The 25,166-nt window shown below is 36.3% G+C and overlaps 2 protein-coding genes across 2 annotated transcripts in view; one reads left to right on the top strand and one right to left on the bottom strand.

The window, feature by feature from the left end:
• Positions 1–5,424, bottom strand: part of LOC131687959 (uncharacterized) — a 39,865-nt gene extending 34,441 nt beyond the window's left edge. Inside the window, exon 1 of the mRNA XM_058972064.1 lies at positions 2,951–5,424. Coding sequence (XP_058828047.1) covers positions 2,951–5,424 — 2,474 coding nt within the window. The remainder of the gene's footprint in view (positions 1–2,950) is intronic.
• A 1,203-nt stretch (positions 5,425–6,627) lies between these two features.
• LOC131687958 (uncharacterized) lies at positions 6,628–8,265 on the top strand. Its single transcript, XM_058972063.1, has one exon. It carries the CDS (start codon positions 6,628–6,630, stop codon positions 8,263–8,265), a length of 1,638 nt encoding a protein of 545 aa, XP_058828046.1.
• The last annotated feature ends 16,901 nt before the right edge of the window (positions 8,266–25,166 follow it).

The raw sequence follows: 25,166 nt of genomic DNA, 5'->3' as shown, positions 1-25,166 counted from the left end.
TTTTTTTTCTCCTTAGTCAAACTCTGAGCTCTTTTGTGACATTAGTGTAAGTGTCCAGCAAATTTACTGCGCAGTTTTCCGTCTCAATTTCTAATTTTAACCGCTTAATTTAACTCAAAAAATCAATTTCAATTAGTCCCGTCGGCAATTCTCCCCACTCTGGTGCCTGCTGCGAATTTTCTCAGCCGAAGTACCTTCCACTTCCAATCGAATATTTTGGAGAAAATTGAGGAGAAAAGAAGAAGAAATCGTGACGCAATACAGCTTGACCGGAATGGAAAACTAGAAAGCGTATTTGTCATTTTGATTGATTTCTGTTTTGCATTTTATGCCGCGTAGCTGCCGTAGGGTCCGGATGTGACGGAAGCATTCTTCGTTGGTTATTTTGCCACTGATGTTGATGGAAAAGGTGACGGCGAAAAAAAGAAAGATTTCCGCCGCCATAACGCTAGCTAACAAATGGGTTAATATTACCGATGAAATGACAATCGGTACATTAGCAGGACGCCCTTTCTATAACCCAAGTCGATTACTACCGTGGTATTTACCCACATGTTCGACGAAAAAGTGACGATAAAATAGTGACCGAACCAGGCTAGGAAAGATGTTCTCGCATATACTAAAACAGTCGATCGATAGCGAGTTTCACTCGCGCTGAGATGATACTTTCAATTGTTATGTAAATGGTGAAATATTTACGCAAACCATCGATGAAAAGGACATCGAAAAAGTCTCAGTGGCTTGTGTTTGCAAAGAAGTTTTTCGTTTGGGCTCGGTGTTCGCCGGAGGAACAGATCGAGCCCATTGGTTCATTTACATACGGTAGGGGAATGTTTTGTGTCAATCTGTAATGACGTGTCAGTCTGGAGGCTGTTTGTTTTGCTCTACTTCTGCTACATTCTAACTTGGTTACTTTATCGTTTTTATCTGTCTCGACTTGATTGCATCGATTCAAAGTTGCGTCAGTCGGTATTCGAATAAATCAGCACGGAAATGGGATTTGTGTCAACGACAAAACTTGGATTGGAGTTTGTCTGCAGGTTGGCGATAGGATCTTGTGTGTGTTATTTATAAACACAAGATAAGTGAACATTTTACCGATAGGAGAAGTTTGACATTTGTCGAACCTTGCAAGTACACTTTTAGCTTAGTTTTAATTTTTTGCTGGATGTCAACATATCAGTCTCAAAATGCGATTGGAATACAATTGGAAAGTATCGATAGTACTTAAGGGGTTGTTGTGCTAAAAAACGACAAAAATGATTGAGAATATATGATCTTTGGTGCAAAAATGCGCAAGATCACACTTAGATATCTTGAAACTACATTGAATTCGACGCTATGTTCATGAAAAGAGATATATTGCAGGCCATCTTATAAATTCCAAGGTATGTTACTATTAGTGAAGTTATTATATTATTTCTCATTTGCCTTTTCGTGATGCAGAGCAAACGTAAAATATTTTTGCTAACAAAAGTTAAATGCTCAATTTAACAGAAATATTCTTCTTTCAAATAAACTCAAAATTTCTCCAACCGGCCATGTAGTTCCTGAGATATAGTCATGTGAAGCTTGTTGGAATTAAAAATTAGTATGAATTAAATAAAAGATAAATCGTCGTCGTACTTCATTTTAAAACTTAGTGTAAAATAAAATGTTTATTTTCAAAATAATCCAAGGCCTTGGAATTTTGCAACTGTGGCATTGTGCAAACGGTACATCGGATCGTGGAGATGCACAGGTACACACGGTCTCCAAAACAACGTTTGTTACACTAACATTCCTTTCCTTCCCCCATGACTGTAAGGACGTGGCCGACTCTGTAATTGGCGTTTCAAAATGTAGGCCCACGCTTGAGACTACGTATATAAGGTCATAAATACGAAAATGTTCACTTGATCATGTTTGCGAGACCGCGGAATAGGAACGCGCGCGCGCGTGTGTGCTGATGATCACGAAAGGCTGAAGCGTTTGTTTTATAACGTGTTTGTCGCGTGTGCTAACGTGTATGTAGCTTAGCGTGTGTAAATTTGATTTTATAACCGTGTGGCCATTCGAATATTCGCTTATGTTCTTGAATATCCGCGCGGATCATGCATCTGGTACGTAATTTTCAGTGCACGGTTCAGATACTAGCAGAGAGTGAGTGTCCCCATATAACTAGAGTTTCTGGTCATGTCGCCATGGAACGTGTTGTCTAATGGATTTGAGCGTTTTTTTTTAAATTGGTCCAACAAATGAACAAATAAACAAATAAACAAATGAACAAATAAACAAATAAACAAATAAACAAATAAACAAATAAACAAATAAACAAATAAACAAATAAACAAATAAACAAATAAACAAATAAACAAATAAACAAATAAACAAATAAACAAATAAACAAATAAACAAATAAACAAATAAACAAATAAACAAATAAACAAATAAACAAATAAACAAATAAACAAATAAACAAATAAACAAATAAACAAATAAATAAATAAACAAATAAACAAATAAACAATTAAACAAATAAACAAATAAACAAATACACAAATAAACAAATAAACATATAAACAAATAAACAAATAAACAAATAAACAAATAAACAAATAAACAAATAAACAAATAAACAAATAAACAAATAAACAAATAAACAAATAAACAAATAAACAAATAAACAAATAAACAATTAAACAAATAACATTTGTTGTCGTTTTTTAGTTGATATTTTTCGGTGAAATCTATTTAAAAAACACAGTTTACCGTTAACGTTTCAGCCTACTTTTTTTATTTCCTTTCAGCCATCCTCAGAACTTTACAATAAGAAAAACAAAATAAAAATAGCGATAAAATTTAAAAAAATACATTTGAATTTGAAATTATCTTACTTCTTGCCCAAGCGCGTCTTGCCACCGCTGGGGGAAAATCAAATTTAAACTAATTCTACATGTACTTCTCTCACTGTTGGCGTCTCTCTTCTTTCTCACCAGTGCCATTGCGCGTCGATCGTAGCTTATTAAGAAGACCGTTATATGTGCAGGCGAAGCTGGCGGCGTCCCGTTGAAGGTTTACCGCTCTTTGCTCTCTCAGCTTAATATGAAGAACCTCCGCTGTTAACCTGTTGGACTCGTGGTTAATTCTCTCCAATATTCTCGTTTCGTTGAAGTTAAAGTGGTGTCCACATTCTCTTGTGTGTTGTGTTAGGCCGGTTATCGATGTGCTAGTGCGTATAGAGTTTTTATGCTGGCTAATGCGTTTCTCTAGGGTTTGGGAAGTTTGCCCGATGTACTCTTTATTGGTGCATCCGCCGCATGGAATGCTGTAGACTACATTTGTTTGCTGCATTTTTGGTATTTTATCTTTCAGCATCGTGAAGATCGTGTTTTTTATTTTGTCATTTGGTTTGTATACTGCATTTAAGTCATTCTTGCGCAATACCTTGCCGATTTTCTCGCTCAAGCAGGGGATATATGGAATGGATATATATTTTGCTGTTTGCTCGTCTGCGCTCCTGGTTTGTAGGGTGTTGTAGAGTATGTCTACCCGCTGTTTAAGCACACTTTTTATGATGTGTTCCGGATAGTTGTTGGCGCGTAGTATGTTAGATGCCTCTGTTATGCTCTCTTCCCTTTTGTTCGCATCCGTGAGTTTTAGTGCTCGGTCCATAAGTGCAATTGCGGTGTTCTTCTTGTGGGTGTATGGGCTCTCCGATGTGTAGTCCAAATACCGTCCTGTTTTCTGTTTCGGGAGCCATTTTTTGTCGATTTTTTTTTCCCCGTTTCTGGATAATAGTAGATCTAAAAAGCGAATCGATTCGTTGCTTTCTTTTTCTACCGTGAATTTAATGCTAGTATGTTGTTCGTTAAATTCTTCGATGACAGTTTCTATCTCATTTTCTTTACCCACAAGAAAGCAATCATCTACATACCGTCGGTACACTATCAGCGATATTCCCTTTTGCTTCAATCCCTCGAGGGCCTCTCCCTCTAATTTTTCCATAACAATGTTAGCAATGACGGGAGAGAGGGGGGATCCCATGGGCACTCCAAATATTTGGTCGTAGAACTTTCCGTCATACTGAAAAAAGGAGGCTTCTAGTACAGTTTTCATTGCTTGTTTAAAACTGTCCCAAGGAATAGTGGTTGTTTGTGCTACTTCATTCCATCTTTCTTCGACGTACTCGTACACTTTATTGATAGGTATATTAGTGTATAGGGATACCACATCTAATGAATACATTACACATCCTTCCGGTACCCGTATCTTGGATATCTCCTTAGCGAATTCGAAGCTGTTGCGAACGTGGTACTCCGTTTTTCCCACTAAATTGTTTAAAATTCCCGATAGATACTGAGCCATGTGGTAGGTTGCTGAACCGATGGTGGATATCACAGGACGGAGGGGGCAGTTTTCTTTGTGAATTTTGGGGAGTCCATAGATTCGCGGTGGGGTGCAGTTGTACATCTTAAGCTTGTGTTTCGTCGCTCTGTCGATGTGCTGGTCTAACCACCACTGTTCTATTATGCTGTTTAACATTTTTAGCACTCGGTTCGATGGATTGTCTTTCCGTTGCTTGTACGTGGACGCATCATTTACCATTGTGGTCATTTTTTCGTGGTATTCGGTGCCGGACATTAGAACTGTCTTGTTCCCTTTATCGGCTTTTATAACATAGATGTCTGGGTTCTCTCGCAAAAACTTTCTACTTCGTACAATGTCTTTGTGTATCCAGTCATTCTCCTTCGTCCGTGGTTGGTTTTGGTAGTTGACATAGTTGGATATGATCGTAGATACTTCTGCTCTGATGTCGTCGGCTTGTGGTTTGCTCTTTATAGCAGTTTCTACATCGGCAACGAGTCGAACGTATGGGATAGAACTCTTGCTTTGTATGTTGAAGTTCGGTCCAAGAAGAAGCGTTCGTTCCAAATAGTCGGGGATTTCATGGTTTGTCTTATTCTCTATCCACTCCGGTTGCTGACAAGTCTCTTCGATCTTTTTCCTCTTCAGGTTGCTCAGCTTATTTATTTCGGTTCGTTTCGTACTATTATATACATTTGCTGCTTTCTTCTCCACCATCGCGCGCACTGCTCTCCAGTCACTTTCTTCTAGCGTCCATTGGACCTTTTCATATAGATGCCGCTTTCTATTCTTCAGTTGCTCTAGTAACCTTTTGGTGTCCCGAACAACTAGGCTGATGATTCTGATTTTCTGCCGGTGTTCCAGAATCTTCATTTCCTGCCGGGATATGCTGCTGTGTAGGGAAACGCCAACTTTGTAACATAGACACTTTGGCACAAGCTTGCACTTCCGACAGTTCAGTAAGAATTTTAGTCTGTTTTTCATTCTCGTCATCTTGACAGCGGTCTTTAATAACTCTCTCGTCAGCTTCCCCGTTTCGTCATCGTACTTCTTTGTGATTCTCGACACGAAAAACATCGTGTTTTATTCTCCTACCTTTCCTTGATCAAGCGATTTTATGTTTCAAGGTTTCAGTCACCGTTCATGAATGTTGTCGTTTTTTAGTTGATATTTTTCGGTGAAATCTATTTAAAAAACACAGTTTACCGTTAACGTTTCAGCCTACTTTTTTTATTTCCTTTCAGCCATCCTCAGAACTTTACAATAAGAAAAACAAAATAAAAATAGCGATAAAATTTAAAAAAATACATTTGAATTTGAAATTATCTTACTTCTTGCCCAAGCGCGTCTTGCCACCGCTGGGGGAAAATCAAATTTAAACTAATTCTACATGTACTTCTCTCACTGTTGGCGTCTCTCTTCTTTCTCACCAGTGCCATTGCGCGTCGATCGTAGCTTATTAAGAAGACCGTTATATGTGCAGGCGAAGCTGGCGGCGTCCCGTTGAAGGTTTACCGCTCTTTGCTCTCTCAGCTTAATATGAAGAACCTCCGCTGTTAACCTGTTGGACTCGTGGTTAATTCTCTCCAATATTCTCGTTTCGTTGAAGTTAAAGTGGTGTCCACATTCTCTTGTGTGTTGTGTTAGGCCGGTTATCGATGTGCTAGTGCGTATAGAGTTTTTATGCTGGCTAATGCGTTTCTCTAGGGTTTGGGAAGTTTGCCCGATGTACTCTTTATTGGTGCATCCGCCGCATGGAATGCTGTAGACTACATTTGTTTGCTGCATTTTTGGTATTTTATCTTTCAGCATCGTGAAGATCGTGTTTTTTATTTTGTCATTTGGTTTGTATACTGCATTTAAGTCATTCTTGCGCAATACCTTGCCGATTTTCTCGCTCAAGCAGGGGATATATGGAATGGATATATATTTTGCTGTTTGCTCGTCTGCGCTCCTGGTTTGTAGGGTGTTGTAGTACCCGCTGTTTAAGCACACTTTTTATGATGTGTTCCGGATAGTTGTTGGCGCGTAGTATGTTAGATGCCTCTGTTATGCTCTCTTCCCTTTTGTTCGCATCCGTGAGTTTTAGTGCTCGGTCCATAAGTGCAATTGCGGTGTTCTTCTTGTGGGTGTATGGGCTCTCCGATGTGTAGTCCAAATACCGTCCTGTTTTCTGTTTCGGGAGCCATTTTTTGTCGATTTTTTCCCCGTTTCTGGATAATAGTAGATCTAAAAAGCGAATCGAAGTCCGGCACCGAATACCACGAAAAAATGACCACAATGGTAAATGATGCGTCCACGTACAAGCAACGGAAAGACAATCCATCGAACCGAGTGCTAAAAATGTTAAACAGCATAATAGAACAGTGGTGGTTAGACCAGCACATCGACAGAGCGACGAAACACAAGCTTAAGATGTACAACTGCACCCCACCGCGAATCTATGGACTCCCCAAAATTCACAAAGAAAACTGCCCCCTCCGTCCTGTGATATCCACCATCGGTTCAGCAACCTACCACATGGCTCAGTATCTATCGGGAATTTTAAACAATTTAGTGGGAAAAACGGAGTACCACGTTCGCAACAGCTTCGAATTCGCTAAGGAGATATCCAAGATACGGGTACCGGAAGGATGTGTAATGTATTCATTAGATGTGGTATCCCTATACACTAATATACCTATCAATAAAGTGTACGAGTACGTCGAAGAAAGATGGAATGAAGTAGCACAAACAACCACTATTCCTTGGGACAGTTTTAAACAAGCAATGAAAACTGTACTAGAAGCCTCCTTTTTTCAGTATGACGGAAAGTTCTACGACCAAATATTTGGAGTGCCCATGGGATCCCCCCTCTCTCCCGTCATTGCTAACATTGTTATGGAAAAATTAGAGGGAGAGGCCCTCGAGGGATTGAAGCAAAAGGGAATATCGCTGATAGTGTACCGACGGTATGTAGATGATTGCTTTCTTGTGGGTAAAGAAAATGAGATAGAAACTGTCATCGAAGAATTTAACGAACAACATACTAGCATTAAATTCACGGTAGAAAAAGAAAGCAACGAATCGATTCGCTTTTTAGATCTACTATTATCCAGAAACGGGGAAAAAATCGACAAAAAATGGCTCCCGAAACAGAAAACAGGACGGTATTTGGACTACACATCGGAGAGCCCATACACCCACAAGAAGAACACCGCAATTGCACTTATGGACCGAGCACTAAAACTCACGGATGCGAACAAAAGGGAAGAGAGCATAACAGAGGCATCTAACATACTACGCGCCAACAACTATCCGGAACACATCATAAAAAGTGTGCTTAAACAGCGGGTAGACATACTCTACAACACCCTACAAACCAGGAGCGCAGACGAGCAAACAGCAAAATATATATCCATTCCATATATCCCCTGCTTGAGCGAGAAAATCGGCAAGGTATTGCGCAAGAATGACTTAAATGCAGTATACAAACCAAATGACAAAATAAAAAACACGATCTTCACGATGCTGAAAGATAAAATACCAAAAATGCAGCAAACAAATGTAGTCTACAGCATTCCATGCGGCGGATGCACCAATAAAGAGTACATCGGGCAAACTTCCCAAACCCTAGAGAAACGCATTAGCCAGCATAAAAACTCTATACGCACTAGCACATCGATAACCGGCCTAACACAACACACAAGAGAATGTGGACACCACTTTAACTTCAACGAAACGAGAATATTGGAGAGAATTAACCACGAGTCCAACAGGTTAACAGCGGAGGTTCTTCATATTAAGCTGAGAGAGCAAAGAGCGGTAAACCTTCAACGGGACGCCGCCAGCTTCGCCTGCACATATAACGGTCTTCTTAATAAGCTACGATCGACGCGCAATGGCACTGGTGAGAAAGAAGAGAGACGCCAACAGTGAGAGAAGTACATGTAGAATTAGTTTAAATTTGATTTTCCCCCAGCGGTGGCAAGACGCGCTTGGGCAAGAAGTAAGATAATTTCAAATTCAAATGTATTTTTTTAAATTTTATCGCTATTTTTATTTTGTTTTTCTTATTGTAAAGTTCTGAGGATGGCTGAAAGGAAATAAAAAAAGTAGGCTGAAACGTTAACGGTAAACTGTGTTTTTTAAATAGATTTCACCGAAAAATATCAACTAAAAAACGACAACATTCATGAACGGTGACTGAAACCTTGAAACACAAATAACATTTCTTTGATAACTGTGATTAGTTTACTACTATGATTAGTCTCATATATACTAATTTACTAAACATCTGATGCATGTTTTGATCAACCTTACCTCACTCCATATAGATAAACGACCGAAAATCTCAAGTACAAAAAAATAAAGTGTTATACCCGTTCAAAAATGATTCAAAATTATTATTAACATGCTCCTATTTTCATCTAAATGTACCTTAGCTAATCTTATTTCAGTTCCCCTTTTCGTGATAATTGTGTAAGTGAAAAAAAAATAAAAAAAAAGTCCCAGCCGAATCTATTCTAAATTTGATTCAGAATTCATACTTAAATGATATAATCGATTTCGAGTCGGATTTGGTTACATAATTGAGCCGGATTTCTGGCAGAAACAAGCCGAACTAATTCCGACTGGCTTCACTGCGTTCACTGGGAGATATGTTTAATATAATTATAAATTTATATTTAGCACAACAATTGATAAATGAGCTGAAACTTCATCAATCAACCTTACCTAGGATTATGAGCCCATTTTCGCCATGTTTCTATTATCACCCTACCAAGTTGAAGCCATTGGTTAGAGTAACATCTGTCATCTTTGTTCAATGCAACAATATGGGGACGTGATTCGAGTTTTTGTTGCGTTCAAACACCAGCATTTCATCGTTTTCTGGGCATTTGAGCCAGATAATCTTGGTTCTTAACAACGAAGCAAAGCTGTTGGTGCCAATGTGTAAGCATTCCATAGATTTTGGGCCAAATAATTAATAAATTCGTGAGGCACCTTCCCCTAATAGTGTGAAAATAATGATATATGGCCTATTATATTTGTCATAATATTGGTTGTAATTATTATTGTACTGCTATAAATATCTGCAGCAAATAAATTATTACATAAAGCACGTGGTCTTTAATGCATGCAACAATGTTCAAAAAAATTTGGGAGAAACTAGATCAACATTAAGAATTAAATCTTTTAAAAAATTTTCGATTCCTTATGACAATAAAAAGCGACGCACGTAGGATGTTTTTGATATCAAAAAGATGAAAAAGTAATAAAAATCCTCAAAAAAAAAGAATAACCAAAAAAATAATTGTTCAAAAAATTAGATCCTACCTTCGTCGTGGGAAATTTTGAATTTACTGTAAAAATTACAGGACAATCAGGTCATTTAATCATACATAAGAGTATACATAAGGGGTATTAAGACAGTATAAAAAATAAAAAAAAAAATCTATATTTGTCGCCTTCTATTTCATAGTTTATCATTTTCAAGACTCTGTAGCTCATTTTGAAGCAATAGAAAAATATAGATTTTCTAAAAATTCTACATTGGTTCAACCCCTCAAAAACCAATATATTAACACTAATGGCTCGTTTTTCTTACTTGAGCGCAACGAAAACTCGGTGTAAATACCTCTGCCCCATCCCCATCTACAAGGACAAAAGGAGTGATCTTAACTTTCTTAGCCAAGTCACTCCCAAGGATATATCTTAACTCCCTACAATTGGTACGGTTGTCCTCGTTTCTTCCTCATTCAAAACAATTCGTTAGTTAAATTCTTTATTATATAAACAAATTGATGGCCGTATAATTTTAAAACATCTCCAAACCCAACTCTGCACAGTAGGCCTGGCCGTTTTAATATTTGCAACTATTATAATATGCTTCAAATATTAATGTTGGCAAGAAAAACGCTAAAGAATAACCGCAGTTTTTTCCAGGATGCTTTTCAATACTGGCTGTGTAAGGGTTAGAATAGAATAGAATAGAATAATCGTAGTGGGACGGGGGCACATTTTATTTCTTGGGCGCACTCATTTCACTTTACAACCGAGGGTAACGATACTGTACTGTTTGTGCAGTGCATAATCAAAAATTCGGTAAGTTGAATTGATTGTTTGCTTTATTGATAGTAATAGCGAGACGATTTTAAGCTTCCGTTCTGGGCAAGATAAGAAGGTAGACTATATCAGACGAACTTAAAAAGAATTTTCATGATATAAATCATATGTAAACTATTACGGTTTTAATAACGTCCAACGAATCGAAGAATTTAAAACACGAGAATTTCATCGTTTTCAGGGCATTTGTCTTATTAGATTGGTTCCTAACAACAAAGCAAAGCGTTTGATGCCAATTTATATGCATCCCATCGATTGTAGACCGAGTAATTAATGGATTTGTGAGGTACCCTTCTTAATTGGGTGAAAATAGGTACTTTACCCTATTTCTCCTGTTCATGGTAAAATCGGCAATAACCTGGCGAATAACAAAGAGAGCTGGATTATTTAGTTTTTTCTTTCAACATTTGTTTAAGACGGCAATGTCAAAATCTGTAATATTTTAACGCGCAATTTTATTTGCTTTTTGCAATGGTATGTGTCTATTAGACTGCCCAGAAAAATGATGAATTTTTGAAAACTCAATCGGCCCACACCTGAGTCGATTATTATTCCCACCAGGAGTACTTGCACCAAATTTGGGCCGAGAGATGTCATTTTTTTCCTGTCATTCTAGTGTCCATCTTTAACAAAATTAGAACAATGTTCGTAATTTCTATCAATTTCAGTAATACGTTTGCTATTATTCTATTGGATCGTTCTGATCTACAATTATAATAATAATATATTAAGTTCTACAGTGAATCCTTTTATTTTTCTTTACAGGTATGGCATATTACTATCTTTCAATAATGTAAGGACCCCTCAAGTAATAGATGGTAACAACAGCCAATAACTCCTTGACAATTTAAACCAATTGGAAATCAGTTTATATTTTTTGTTTGCTGCTTTAAATTTTTATATTTAAACAACTCCGTAAAAGTTCAGAGCCTCGCTGGTATTAACGTATCCCAAATGAGTTTTTTTTACACTGATATAAATTTGCTATTTTTTCTTTTACCCGAATCTAAAACTCTTCCGAGCATTTTTTCCCCGTCACATTTTTTTGTGTTTAATCCCGACAGAATCAGCAAAAATAAGTAAACCCACCAACAGAGCTCTAGCAAGAAAAAAAAGCCGTGGCTTCCTACTAGTCTAGCGACTAGCGATGGCAGGAAAAATCGAAGAAAATTACTGAAAGCATTCAGGCAACTAGCAGGATGCGACGGCGATGCACAATGAGATATGGTGCCTGAAATTGAAACTATTCGAGTTTCGCTATTACTGTATTGGAGTTTTTTTCACAGGTGTTCCGAAATTAATAATACCCTAAACTAGTTGATATCAAAACATATGTTGACTATTTGTAGCAACTGGCGGCCTATGTATTGTCAGGTGATGTTTTATTTCATTCGGGTTGCCCACAATTACAAATGTTTTTATCCACTGTGCAGTGTTAGTGTCCGTCCGAACCAAACCACCAGAAGCAAACCGAGCGAAGGTTAATAATATCGAGTTATTGCTTTTAAATTGATGTCAGTAAGTTGTCGAATCTTGTTTTTGGTCGATGGTTTGCGCTTCCTCCGAATCTGTACTTTTGATATTTTTTCACTCCCTCTGATTCGGTTGCAAAGGGAGTCACGGTACAGCATCAAATTGCTATAAAATAGTTTTCCATCAGCCCTGTATTGTTGCTAGTTGTAAGTTAGAAATGCATTACGTCAATTAACGCTGGCAAAAAAATCTTTTTTTAATTGTGTCCAGAACTGTCGACACCGAATACTAGGAATTTTGTATGTTTCCCGACTGACTGTTATTGCGCCCTTTCCACTGCGCGCTCAGTCGAAGTTTCTCAGCATGTATTCTCTACCAGTTTCTGTGGGTTCATCCTGGCAGTTACCTGAAAAGTTGTTTTCAATCCGGTGTACTTTATAGCACCCTGCCCGAACCCGTGTACCGTCGAGCAGCCATGGTGGAGCCAATTTTTGAATAAGTCATGAGAGAGCAATCGAGTCGGTAAACTGATAAAAACAACACCGATCGAGAGTGTGCTGTGCGAGCTGAGCGTGAGAACCTACTCGGGGAACAACTTTACAGCAATCAGAAGTTCAGTAATGAGTTTAAAGTAGTTTCGAGAGACATCAGGTGAAGTGTTACGTTACTTTGTCCGTTTCTGTTGCTGCTAGATTTGCATACTGATTTGCAACTTCTCGTCGTCTGCGAGCTGCACCGAGTATTCGTCCCCCGGGGCTTCTCGAGTCAATTTCAATATTCTATTGGTCCGGTGGTTTATTGCCCAGTGGATGTCCGTATGTTATCTGGATCAATTGAGATATAAGCTAAGATTGAAATGAATTTATTGCTGGTATTCGATGCTGTTTTCTTATCTTTGATGCTATATCGTTTGCAGATAAAGAACATTCGGGAAATTGTGGCTAGAGTTTAACCAAACCTTTATCAGGTCGATATAAAATACAATGTTCCTCATGAAGTTTTTTCAATTCCGCTTTAAATGCAATAAATATTATTTTGTTCATGATATGTAATCAATCCATAACGATCTGCCTGGGATACTCATAGATATATTGTGGTTTGCTAATACACGCACTTTGGAACTTGTAACGAATTTTGTTAGGTTATTCCTACTTGGCACCACTTTTGACGGGTTAAGAAAAATCAAATAATAATTTTAGATTTCTTATTCACGTAGGTTCCACAGTCATTACAAAACTAGCTACAGATAATAGATCTGTCGTCTTCTTCTGGCAAAGATCGAGCGGCTGGGTGCTCCATCAAATTTTACAGGATGGCTTAAATCATATCTCGTAGATCGTTCTCTGTCTGTGACATTAGGAAGTAACGTGTCATATAATAGCTTCATCAACTTGTCGGGTGTACCTCAAGGGAGCAATCTCGGACCGTTGCTTTTTTTTCTTTATTCTTCAATGACGTTTGCTATGTTATACCCCCAGGGTTCAAACTCATATATGCTGATGATCTCAAACTCTTTCTCATTGTGCGGTCAATAGATGACTGCATCGAACTTCAGCGACATCTAGATGCTTTCTGTAACTAGTGTAATCGCAACTTGTTGGCTCTCAGTGTGTCCAAATGCTCTATAATATCTTTCACGCGCAGAAAAAATCCAATTCTCTGAGGCTACAACATCGCCGGCCAATTGCTAGAGAGAGTGTCAGTTATCAGAGACCTTGGTGTACTCCTGGACTCGCAACTGACATTCAGAAATCATTACTCTCACGTTATAGCACAGGGAAATAGAAACCTTGGCTTCATAATAAGAATAGCCAACGAGTTAACTGATCCATATTGTCTGCGGGCATTGCATTTTTCACCTGTTCGGTCTGTCCTGGAAGCTTCCGCAGCCATTTGGTGTCCTTATACGAGCATTTGGGCTAACAGAATTGAAGCAGTACAAGCAAGATTCCTTCGCTTTGCTCTTAGAACTTTGCCGTGGCATAACCCAACAGAGCTACCACCATATATTGATCGCTGTCATCTGCTCGATATGGAAACTCTGGCAAAAAGGCGAAATACATTCAGAGCGGTATTTTTTGGGAAACTATTGACTGGCCAAATGGATGCCCCAGATATTCTCTCACGAATCAACATCAACGTACCACCAGAAACCTTAGATCACTTAACTTTTTAATTTTGAAATTAAAATAAAATAAATAATTTGGCTGAAAATCACAATTTAAGCTAATTTTGAGGCGCTGAGCTCATTTTTTATGTCAAAAGTCGTAAAATGTTAAATGCATTTTTCCATACAGTGTCATTGAACCTTTCTTATAACTATGATCCCGTTTTCATGATAAATTTTCCGTTACTTGTCAGCAATATCATAAAAAATGAAGAGCACTGCTTTAAATCCATTGCATAACGTGTTGGTTTACTGTAGATTGTCTAACTATTTAACACCAAACACCATGCGCCTCCATATCAGCAACAAAGCTTCTAAATCTCCTTAAATCTTTTTGTGCACCTAGGCGCAGAACGAGACCATGATATTCCAAAAGTAGAGGTTATTTCCCATAGAATGTATACTATGTGACCGTTCCGAAATGATTCCTAAATTTGAACAGAATAAATTAGTGAAAAAAGGATTTTTGATCTGACCACCTCAAACATATTTAAATTAAAAAGTCATAGTTCCAAGAAAATTTACCAAATGAATTTTGTTTACTAACCAAGTTCTTTCGTTCCTCTACACAATGAAACTAGTTGTGCTAAAATTGCACCAAAATCAAAAGAGCAACATGCATTTGAAGTGAACAGAGCAATGGTGGTTTCGGAAATGAAAATCATTAAAAAATCCGGACTTTGCTACGTTTAAACTCATATTAAAAATCGTGTTCTTATCCAATGAACATAAAATTTTGAAATAATACATCATTCAATACATGAGAAATTTAGGAAAAATATAAAATACTAATATTTCAAAAATAAATTTTTGAGGTTTTGGCCAGCCTCCAGCCACTGTGCGCCGTCCGCAGTAGACCCGCGGGAATATATTGATCTTTCCGCGCCAAGTGATCATAAAAGATCCAAACTTGAAATCGAACGTTACGGATTTGAACCAATTTTGGAGGAATTGTTCATCTAGGATCAATATATGAAAATCCAAAGTTTTGTGTCAGGTTGCCTGTCGAATCATGGGAGCACTCTCCATTTTGATAAATTGCAAAAATACTTGATTTGATTTTTTTTGAAGAAAATTGATCAAGGAGGCCAGAAAAAAATATTCATTTTTATTGGCAGTGTTGCCAGCTATGCGTTTTTTTAGCAAGAAATTATTAGACCGTATTTCTCGTAATGAATATATTTTAATTTTGAAAATTCTTCTTTTCCCATATAAAATTCCATGCTTTTTGAACAATATTGAGAAAATCTTCAAATTGTCATTAAAATCTTTAAGTACGTAGTTTTTCATCATTTTTCGTCTACTTCACGATAAATTATGTGTATATTTAAGTTGGTTTTCTGTCATTCTGCCCTTGCGATTTTATATGAGAAATTGGGATTTTTGCTTCCAAATTACTATGTATTTTTATGTAAAGATGTCTGTAAAACTCTGTAGTATTAAAACTTCCAAAATTAAAAAAATTAAAAAAAAACTTTTCGTTTTCAACTGAAAAATTCGCATAATTGGTAGCACGGCTGCTAAAAACTACAATTTTAATAGCCTCCTTGATATAATTCCTCCACAAAAAATCTTGCGGTTTTATTCTAGAGTAAATAGAACCGAAGATATCATCAAAAGACAATTAAGGGTTTTGGAAATTTGCCAAAACGGTAGGTGCTCCCATAGCCCGAGGGGTGGTTGACACAAAAATTTGGATTTTTTTTAATTGGCCCTAGATGAATAATTTCTTCAAAACTGGTTCAAATCCGTGAAGGTCGATTACAATGCCTGTAAGAAAAATTCTTCATTGTTAATCATCTTAGTAGGAATCAACTAAAAGTTTGGTTTTGTACTGAAATCAAGTAATTTGTGATGAATGTTTCCATTTAACCCTTTTTATTTTCTAGGGTTTTGTTAGAGACGATAATATTCAGCCATTGGGGAGTCATAATGACAATCATGTTCGTCTGGTTCGTAATATTCAAACAGTCCCTTTTTTGGTAATAATGGTCTACGAAAGATTCACAGCAATATTCATTAGGTATGTTGGGCGTTCGTTGACTAAACTTCAAACACATTGATCTTTTTTTTTTTATTTCGATTATAGAGGTTTTCACTTTAAGGTTATTCGCCTCCTCGGGTTAGAAAAATCTCTTATGAAAAATTTCTAACCTTATATGCGGGGTAGGGAATCGAACCCAGGTGCGCTGCGTACAAGGCAATCGATTTACCAAGTACGATACGCCCACTCCCTCATATTGATCTAAATAATTCTCGAATACTTTTTCAAATGGACGTAAGTAACAATGAGAGATTCTCTTTGAGGTCTTTCTCTTCTGTTCATTACTCGGCCATTTCAACATTTACTACTCTACTCTTTGCATAATATTGTAGTAAAAACCGTCGGCTTTCGATATGTAGTGGAAAATTAGTACAAAGTGTTGTAATGACGTCGTAATAAACGAAAGAGAAAGTAAACAAAGAGAGGCTCTCAATGTTACTTACGTCCATTTGAAAAAGTACTCGAGAATTTTAAATTTATCTATGATGGCGGATAGCGTAAACCGCTTGTTGTGTTAGACGAATATGTTCCAATATTTTTAACTGTCGAAATTTTTTTTTCGTGGTTACATAAAATCTCGACGCCTCATGCATTGTAACGATGTTTCACATCAAAAATATAAATTCGAGGAATATCAGTTTCACTAAAGATGGTCAAGTTCGGGTTTTTTAGATCCCACATCTGGACCGTTTCCGAACAAGCGGGTTTCCGTGTCAGTATTTACACTCCGTGATCATGATGCTCCATTTCAGGGAACGTCGCTCATTTAGGATAGTTGCCTGCGATTAACTCTGCTTCTTCAGGGCCTCTTCGGTCCCCTTCGCCATAACAATACTCAAAAATCGAACCTATTGATATGGTCCTCACATATTGCAGCACAAACATTTACTGGTTATTCTGGAGTACGAACTTCATTCTATACTGTCTGTTCAGAGTCAAGAATATTTGTTGTTTGGCTCTTCTACCTTAATAATCACCTATACGAGCGATTTTACAGATATATCATTTTTTTTATATTAAAAAAATGATAAATCGCTAAAAAAAGTTTTACAAACTGTTTTTTTATTGTTTTAATCGTATTTATTTTCGACAACGATACTCTAAATTCTGTTAAACCTGCGATTTTCGTGTCATTCATCCACATTTTACGTCAAATTAGTCTTTAAAAAATATGCCATTAGATAAAAGTTTTACCGAAATATGACATAATTCATCAGGTGTATGCATTACTCATCGAAAAGTTTGAATACGTTTTTAATATATGCTCTGCTGCAGTGCAACTACCTATACAATTATGATTTACGAGGGCACGACAAAGTAAAGCAGAACGCAATTGAATAAATCCGATGTTAAAAAAATTAAATAATGTCAATAAAATAATAAACAACGCCACTGCAGGAATCGGTGATTTCTGACGAGGTACTACCGCGACGGCACTTTGCGGGCAATGCGTATGGAATTATTTATTTATTAACAGCTGATGTCTTTTTTTCGGATACCGCTGAAAACGAAGCCAACCAAATTCCACATTTAAAATTAATCAATTTATGCATGATTTAGTATAATCTTTTTTCAAACATATAAAATCAGAGCTTCGAAGAATACGGTGAAAACAGGAGTAAACAGACTTAAAAAATCTCAAATCATGTGATGTTTTTACAATCAGAACGAAATAACATAGTTATTTCGGAATACATTTTTTTTACCAAATTATACGATCAAACAGGTGAATAGTCATCAAGATAACAAAAACTTATAACAAGTATCACCGGGATCAGAATCTTTTAATTGGACGAACTCATGATTCTCGAATTGGCGATTTATTGTCTGTATTAAATCCTTCATCTGCAAAATATAAAAAAAGTCACCCAATTAAATCCAAACGAGTCTGCCACCTAACAATTTTCACAGCAATGTCTGCATCATAAACATCTTATTATGACTTGGTTCGGTCCTACTCAGCAGGATAGGCGGCCATTCTCCATTAGCATCTTATCTCACCCTTCGAGTCAAATGACGTAACTTCCCGCAGGAATTGTTTAACCCTGGAATTCGACTAATTAAAGTTTCTCTTTCATCCAATAATACGACCATTAACTCAATTTAAATTGAACGCAATTAATCCCCGCGTCCCCGTGACTGCACACCAATTCCATCGAGCTGATCCCAAACGTAAATAGCTCTCAGTTTCCGTTCGTTCTCGCGATTGACGGTTGGCTTTTTTTGCGCGTGAATCACACTCGAACCGCTGCTGCTGTGGCGCTGCGGGAATCGTCCCGCTTCGAGCAAAAACAACTGCGATAAAAGGAATTCTTTCTTTTAACCCAGTTTTAATTACCAATTATCAGCACCATACTGTAATTTGTTCTCACCCCGCGGTAGTCCCGCACCCTCCAGAGATCAAGCACACAACATCACCTAGTTGAACTTTTTTAACAAGCCAAGCCCGGCGGTAATGACGATCTTTTCCACCCACATCTCCGTCAGTCGGTTGGTCGGTCGGTTTTTGATAAGTGGAACACAGCCCGGGTCATTCCTCTTGCTGTAAATTATTCATTTTAGTCTAATTTGAGCCATTAGCGGCGAAATGATTCTTCTTTCAGCTTCTTTTTGAACTGTGTCTAATCACGAGCCACCGAAAATGGACGAATGGTATAACTTACTTCGGTCGAAGTTTAAAAACAACATTGAAAAGTAGCAGATTGACAACGTTACACAATTCAGTATCGCTATCAAAATTAGCATAGCATGGTTTACTTTCAACAATCTACTCCAGACCGCTGTTCCAACTTCCCCAATTCACTGCCACCACGTGTAAACGATCCGACCGGGTGTTTATTTTATGAATGGGATGGTTTCATACCGGTGTACGTTTCTGCCTTCGAGTAAGAATAAATAGTAGTTACTCAATACTTCGCATCATCATCGCAGGTCACAGCTCCCTTCGATGGCGGGGACGGGAACGGAAGCAACCGGCTTCGATATTACACGGCTACTGTTGCAGCTATGTACAACCGTCCGTTCGGGTGCTGAATTGGCGCCGGCATCATCAGGATAGTGCGGGGAGAGTAGGGAAATGTTCTGTCAGACTACTCGGACCAACGGGAGGTCAAGTTGTGAGCCGTCCGGTTTGCTTTGCCGCTGCTGATTGGGGCCAGACACGCGATGTTGGTGTATTACGGCATCATTACTGTGCACGTTGTGGTCTCACTCTGAGCAAATGATTCATATTTTGGTTTCACACTGAAAGTATTCTTTTCCCAACAGGATTTTTTCTCGTCAAATAAATTAGTAAACTGCTATTTTTGTTATTTTAACTGGACTATTAAATTTAATGAGTCTGATCGCTAAACCGAATACCTCACGCCATGTAAATTTTAAAGAGCTTTCGTAGCAGATATTTGACAAGAAAGTTCTGAGAAATTAAGTTTCAACTAATTTTACTCAAATCAACATGTAATTTATTTTTTCGTAAATTTAGTACATTTAGAATGTATGCATTAATTAGTTGCTAGTAAGAGATACATTTTGATCACTCCCTTAGTGACACCAGAAATTAACCAGAACGATGAAATGAAAATAATATTATGTTTTCAAATTGCTTCCGCAAAAAGCCATGAAATAGAATGAACATTTCGTGTTTCTATGCTTAATGGCTTGCTTAATGAGATTGTTTGATGCGTTATGCTAAATTGAACGTATTAAACCACTTTAACACCACAATTGTAACAAAGTTTGATTCAACAATATCTTAAATTAGCCAAAAGTGTAATTATTACGAATAATGTTCTTAAACATTACCTACCAACAATGTTCGTTAATATTACGAATAATTTTCGTGAATATTACAAATGATATTCGTCCCTCTTGCGAATCGTATTAGTAAATATTACGCATATTTTCGACGATCTACAGTGACTGTAATACTTCGAGTTAGTTAAATGAGTGAAGTTTAATATTTACGAATTTCGTTCATAAAAATGCGAGACTCTTTCGTAATTTTTAGGAACATTATTTGTAATATTAACGAAAAATATTCACAATATTTTCGAAAACTATTCGTAGTAAACACGAAAAACTTCGTTATGCTTACGAATATCATTTGTAATGCTGAGCATATCTTTAGCTAGTCCTTCTTCCAGTATTCGCACTACAAGTGCAGCCCACTATGGTCTGCCCGATTTTATCAGTTTTCCAATGTCAGCATGTTTGTATACTTAGTATAACTAGTGGTTTATGCGTCTGCATCATTCTCCGTTTTCTACTATGCCGCCGAGTATTAAAAGCAGAATTCTTCTCTCAAACACACCGAGCACTCGACAATGCGCTTCCTTCAACATCCACGCCACATGACTAGGTAGTATAAAGTATATTTCATGGGTTGATTACGATTCGATTTCTCAAATTGTACGAATTATTGAATTGTACGAGCAACTATCTAAAAAAATGAATGTTCAAAAAAGTTTTATGTAAATATTAGGAAATTTCTTGTGTTTTTAATCAAACAACTACATTCTCTTAATACAAACTTCTAATATTTCGAAATTAAAATACTCGCAATATTTTTCCGGTTTTTTCCTTGATATGAATGATGACAAGAATTTCACGAACTACTACTGTAGCTCAATCATCTAAGCGCACTTTTCGCACTACTACACCATAATTCACTATTAAACCACTTATATTTTTGCACTGTACGATTCTTTACTTAATTCCAAACGTATTGGTTGTCAGAATTCAAAAGTAACTTTGTTTAAAATAAGGAAAGATTGAGGAGTTTTTTTCCAAATTTTGACTCACTTATTCCCGAATCCATCTCAAACACTTTTTGTATATAATCAAAAGCACGCACATGCTGGCCAAAACGTCATACGCAAACTTTAATTCGCCACATATATTTCTAGCGGTAAATTGTCAAACGCTAGGACAAGTTTCATTAAGGTTGAATCGTTACTTTTACACATTTATCAATTGTTGTGAGAAATGGAAATCTTATTATGTTGAACACACTTCATTCTGATACATTTCACATGAACTGATTTATGATTCCAAGCGTATTAGTTAAGATTCACCATCCTCACTCGTGAAATAGTCAACAAAACCGTCAACTCGATCATGCCTCCTGGTATATTAGTCAAAACTTACGATGTGTACTCATGAAATAGTTCACAAAATCATGAAATATTATTCGTGTCTTCTTGAACTGGTTCATGATTCACAGTACAATTGTCACGAATGACGAATTAGTGCTCATGAAAAAGCTCACAAAATCATAAAATATTCATGGTTTGAACTGGTTCATGGTTCCTTGTACAAATGTCACGACTGTGAAATTGGTACTCGTGAAATAGTTCACAAAATCATAAAATATTATTCATGAATACGAGAACTGGTTGTAGTGTAAAACTCACGACTGACCATTCGTGCTCGTGAGATAGTTCACAAAATAGGACATATCTTTCATGGATTTTTGAATTGGTTCATGATACCTAGTGCATGATTCATGATCTATTTTTGTGTACTTTAAATATTTAGAAGAGATTCCTAATCATTTTCAATGTTATTCAACTTTGAAAACTTTGGTCATGTAATATTCAAGTAAACTATTTCACGCAATTTGGAATATTATTCATGGAATCATTTTTATTCCATGCATTTTTTCTTTAAATATCAAAGACTACACAGACAAAAATATTTTGAAATTTTAAATTTGTTTTCATGCACATATTTGGAGCACGAATATAAATGCAAAATTAAGTTCCAACACAAATACACACAACTTGTCGTGCTTTCTTCAACGAATTTACACGTTGACTGAAAATTACAGGTTCATTAACTGGGATACCAATGCACTTTTATGTAATTTTACTTTAATATTGCTGTAAAATAAGTGATATGTAAAATCACACAAACTAAAGTGTAAAATCATATGCTTTTTGATGCTCCCATTGAGTGCATCGCATTCAACTTAATTTTCAATCAAATTTTTGATTCAAGCTATGTATGTTTACATTCGTATTGATTTACATATCGTTTAAATTTCATTATTATTTTGTGTGTATAATCAAACTTAAACCAATTTATAACAATTAACTTAACAAACTTAAACCAATTTATAACAATTCTTCACTAATAATAAAATGAAACAAATGGTAAATGCTGAAGAGCTCACGGTAAACATGTACGTAGAATTGAGCGTCGAAAAAATATAATTCTCGTGAAAGATCTTTCCAAAATGTTGAAGTCAATTTTTTCAAGAAAGCGCAGAAAAGTCTATGTTGTTTATCACCAGGTCGAAAATTAAAAATTCGTTGCAGGAAGATTCGCCTATTTCGCAGCGTAGGTTGATGAGGGTACAATGATTTTCATATGGAGGCAGTTGAAATCGATTTTGACGGTGTGATACGGTTCTCAAATAGTAGCTTCATATTCAAGAATGCTGGGTACCAGTGTTTTTAGAGAATACACATTATTGAAATCGCGAATGTTGCATTTGATGAGTCCAAGTCCAGCGTAAGCTTTAGCTACAATGCCATCGAAATGTATGGTAAAACGTAGCATCTAGAATGACACCTGGGTCCATGGCGGATGCAATTCGTTTATTCGAACACAACCGATGAGTTTACTCGAGTTAAAGTGATTGTGTTTCATTTTTGAATATGTACACTCATTCCGTTTTTGTCACTCTAGTCAATAATCCAATCGACGCTGATTCAAGTTGCACGACAATCTAGCATAGTTGTTAAAAAAATTATAAATTTCGATAAATATCGACTATAGTTCACTGCCGAAGTCGTTCACAAACAGTACAAAAAGAAGAGATCCGAAGAGACTCCCTGATGTAATGTAAAATGAACCTGAAAGTTTAATTCCAAGTCTAACACAAGGTACGACGCGATCCAATCAGTCAACCAGTCCGGCAATCTAGTCCGCAATAGTTTTTTCACAATAAACGGACGAGGAACACGGTCGAAAATTTTCGAGATATTTGCGTACACCGCATCAATCTATTGACCGCAAAATATGACCATCGTCGATTTGAACGAAACTTTGCAGGTGTGTTCGCTGTATGAATCTCCATGATAATCTCTGGCAATTGGAATATTTTGATACAAGAGTAATTTTTCAAAAGGACGTAAACGTTTCTACGTGTATGAATTTCAATTTTTTTTGTTCGATTACTGTATTTTATACAGCAAAACTATCTGAGAACATGTTACAGGGAATGAATACTTCTGTCCGAAAAAAAATATACACTGAAAAAAATGTGTCATTTTTCAAAAAAACAAAAATTTATGATAAAAATTTAAATTGCGAAAAAACCCATTTTTTTAAATTTTTTATATTTTGTTACCAAAAACCTAAAGAGAAAAGAAACATTTTGATTGTGATTGCATGATGGAGAAAAAATTGGTAAAAAAGTTTTTCTAACAATAACTTCGTACATGTTTTTAAATTTCATACTAATTGACATACAAAATTGTAATTTTATTACAGAATATAATTCTAAGCACCATTTAAAAGCAACCTTTTTAGTGTATTTGGATCATGGAGAAGCATACAATAAAAAAGTTTTCCTAAGAGCAACTTTTGACATTTTTTTATAATTCTTACTATTTGCAGTCAAAAAGACAATTTTCTTTTTGAATATGGTTCTAAACGCCATTTTAAATCGAAATGCTCTTAACAAAAAATTTCCAAAATGTAGTAGTTCTCGAGATATTTTAACTTTTGTTTTAACAACACAATTGTTTTGTTTTATTACGACCTTTTCATAAGTTAGTTTCTCCATCAACAATAATAGGTTTTTCAAAAGGCCCGTAAACTTTCGTGCAACTTTCTCTTTGACATCAAGGCGATATTGTAAACCATTTGAAAGTTACATGAAAGCAACCAAAATATATTTCAACCATAGGGTCTGTTGATTAAACTATATAGCTGAATCATATGTTGGTTGTTTTCATGTAACTTTAAAATGTTTACCATTTTAATTTAGCATTTAGCATTTTGATTTTAAATGGTACTTAGAATTATATTCTGTAATAGAATTACAATTTTGTATATCAATTAGTATGAAACTTAAAAACATGTACGAAGTTATTGCTAGCAAAACTTTTTTACCGATTTTTTCTCCATCATGCAATCACATTCAAAATGTTTCTTTTCTCTTTAGGTTTATGGTAACAAAATATAAAATTTTTTAAAAAATGGGTTTTTTCGCAATTTAAATTTTTATCATAAATTTTTGTTTTTTTTTTTTGAAAAATGACGCAACATTTTTTTCAGTGTATATTTTTTTCAGACAGAAGTATTCATTCCCAGTAACTCGTTCTCAGATAGTTTTGCTGTATAAAATACAGTAATCGAACAAAAAAAATTTGAAATTCATGCACGTAGAAACGTTTACGCCCTTTTGAAAAGTTGCTCTTGAGTCAAAATAATCTTATTACCTGTGGAAAATATTTAGTCTTGCATGACGATGAAACGTGTAAAGTTTCATTGGAATCTAAGATGGTCGGCCACGATTTTAAAGATTTTCGGACGGATCTTCGTGGAATTCCTCTATTGTCGTTTTTCCAATTATTCAATCAGTGTACATTAGACTGCCCAGGAAAATAATGAATTTTTGAAAACGCAATCGGCCCACATCTGATTCGATTCCTAGTCCCACCAGGAGTACTTGCGCCAAATTTGAAGTAAATCGGATAAGTCTAGCTACCGGACCAACGTGCCTGAAGTTTGAATGGGATTTTTCGACAATTTACATGGAGAAAACCCACTAACTCGCATTTTTGCCGCTAGGTGGCACTGCATGTATCGCATCATCACAGTAAGTGAAAATAAGAAAGATAATTTAATTGTCTACAACTTTGTCGAAGACTACTGGTGAATCCGGCTTTTCTAAAAGAAGTTATTAAACTTTTAACGAAGTGATATCTGAGTCAGTTTTGCATGGGGCTTAGCAGTGAATGGTTGTGTATCAGTACTCGATTCCCACGAACTATGCATTTTTGTTAAATAATCGAT

This window comes from Topomyia yanbarensis, chromosome 3 (assembly GCF_030247195.1).
Source record: "Topomyia yanbarensis strain Yona2022 chromosome 3, ASM3024719v1, whole genome shotgun sequence".
Taxonomy (NCBI): domain Eukaryota; kingdom Metazoa; phylum Arthropoda; class Insecta; order Diptera; family Culicidae; genus Topomyia; species Topomyia yanbarensis.
The sequence above is the reverse complement of the archived record's forward strand: the minus strand, read 5'-3'. Positions and strand labels throughout refer to the sequence as shown.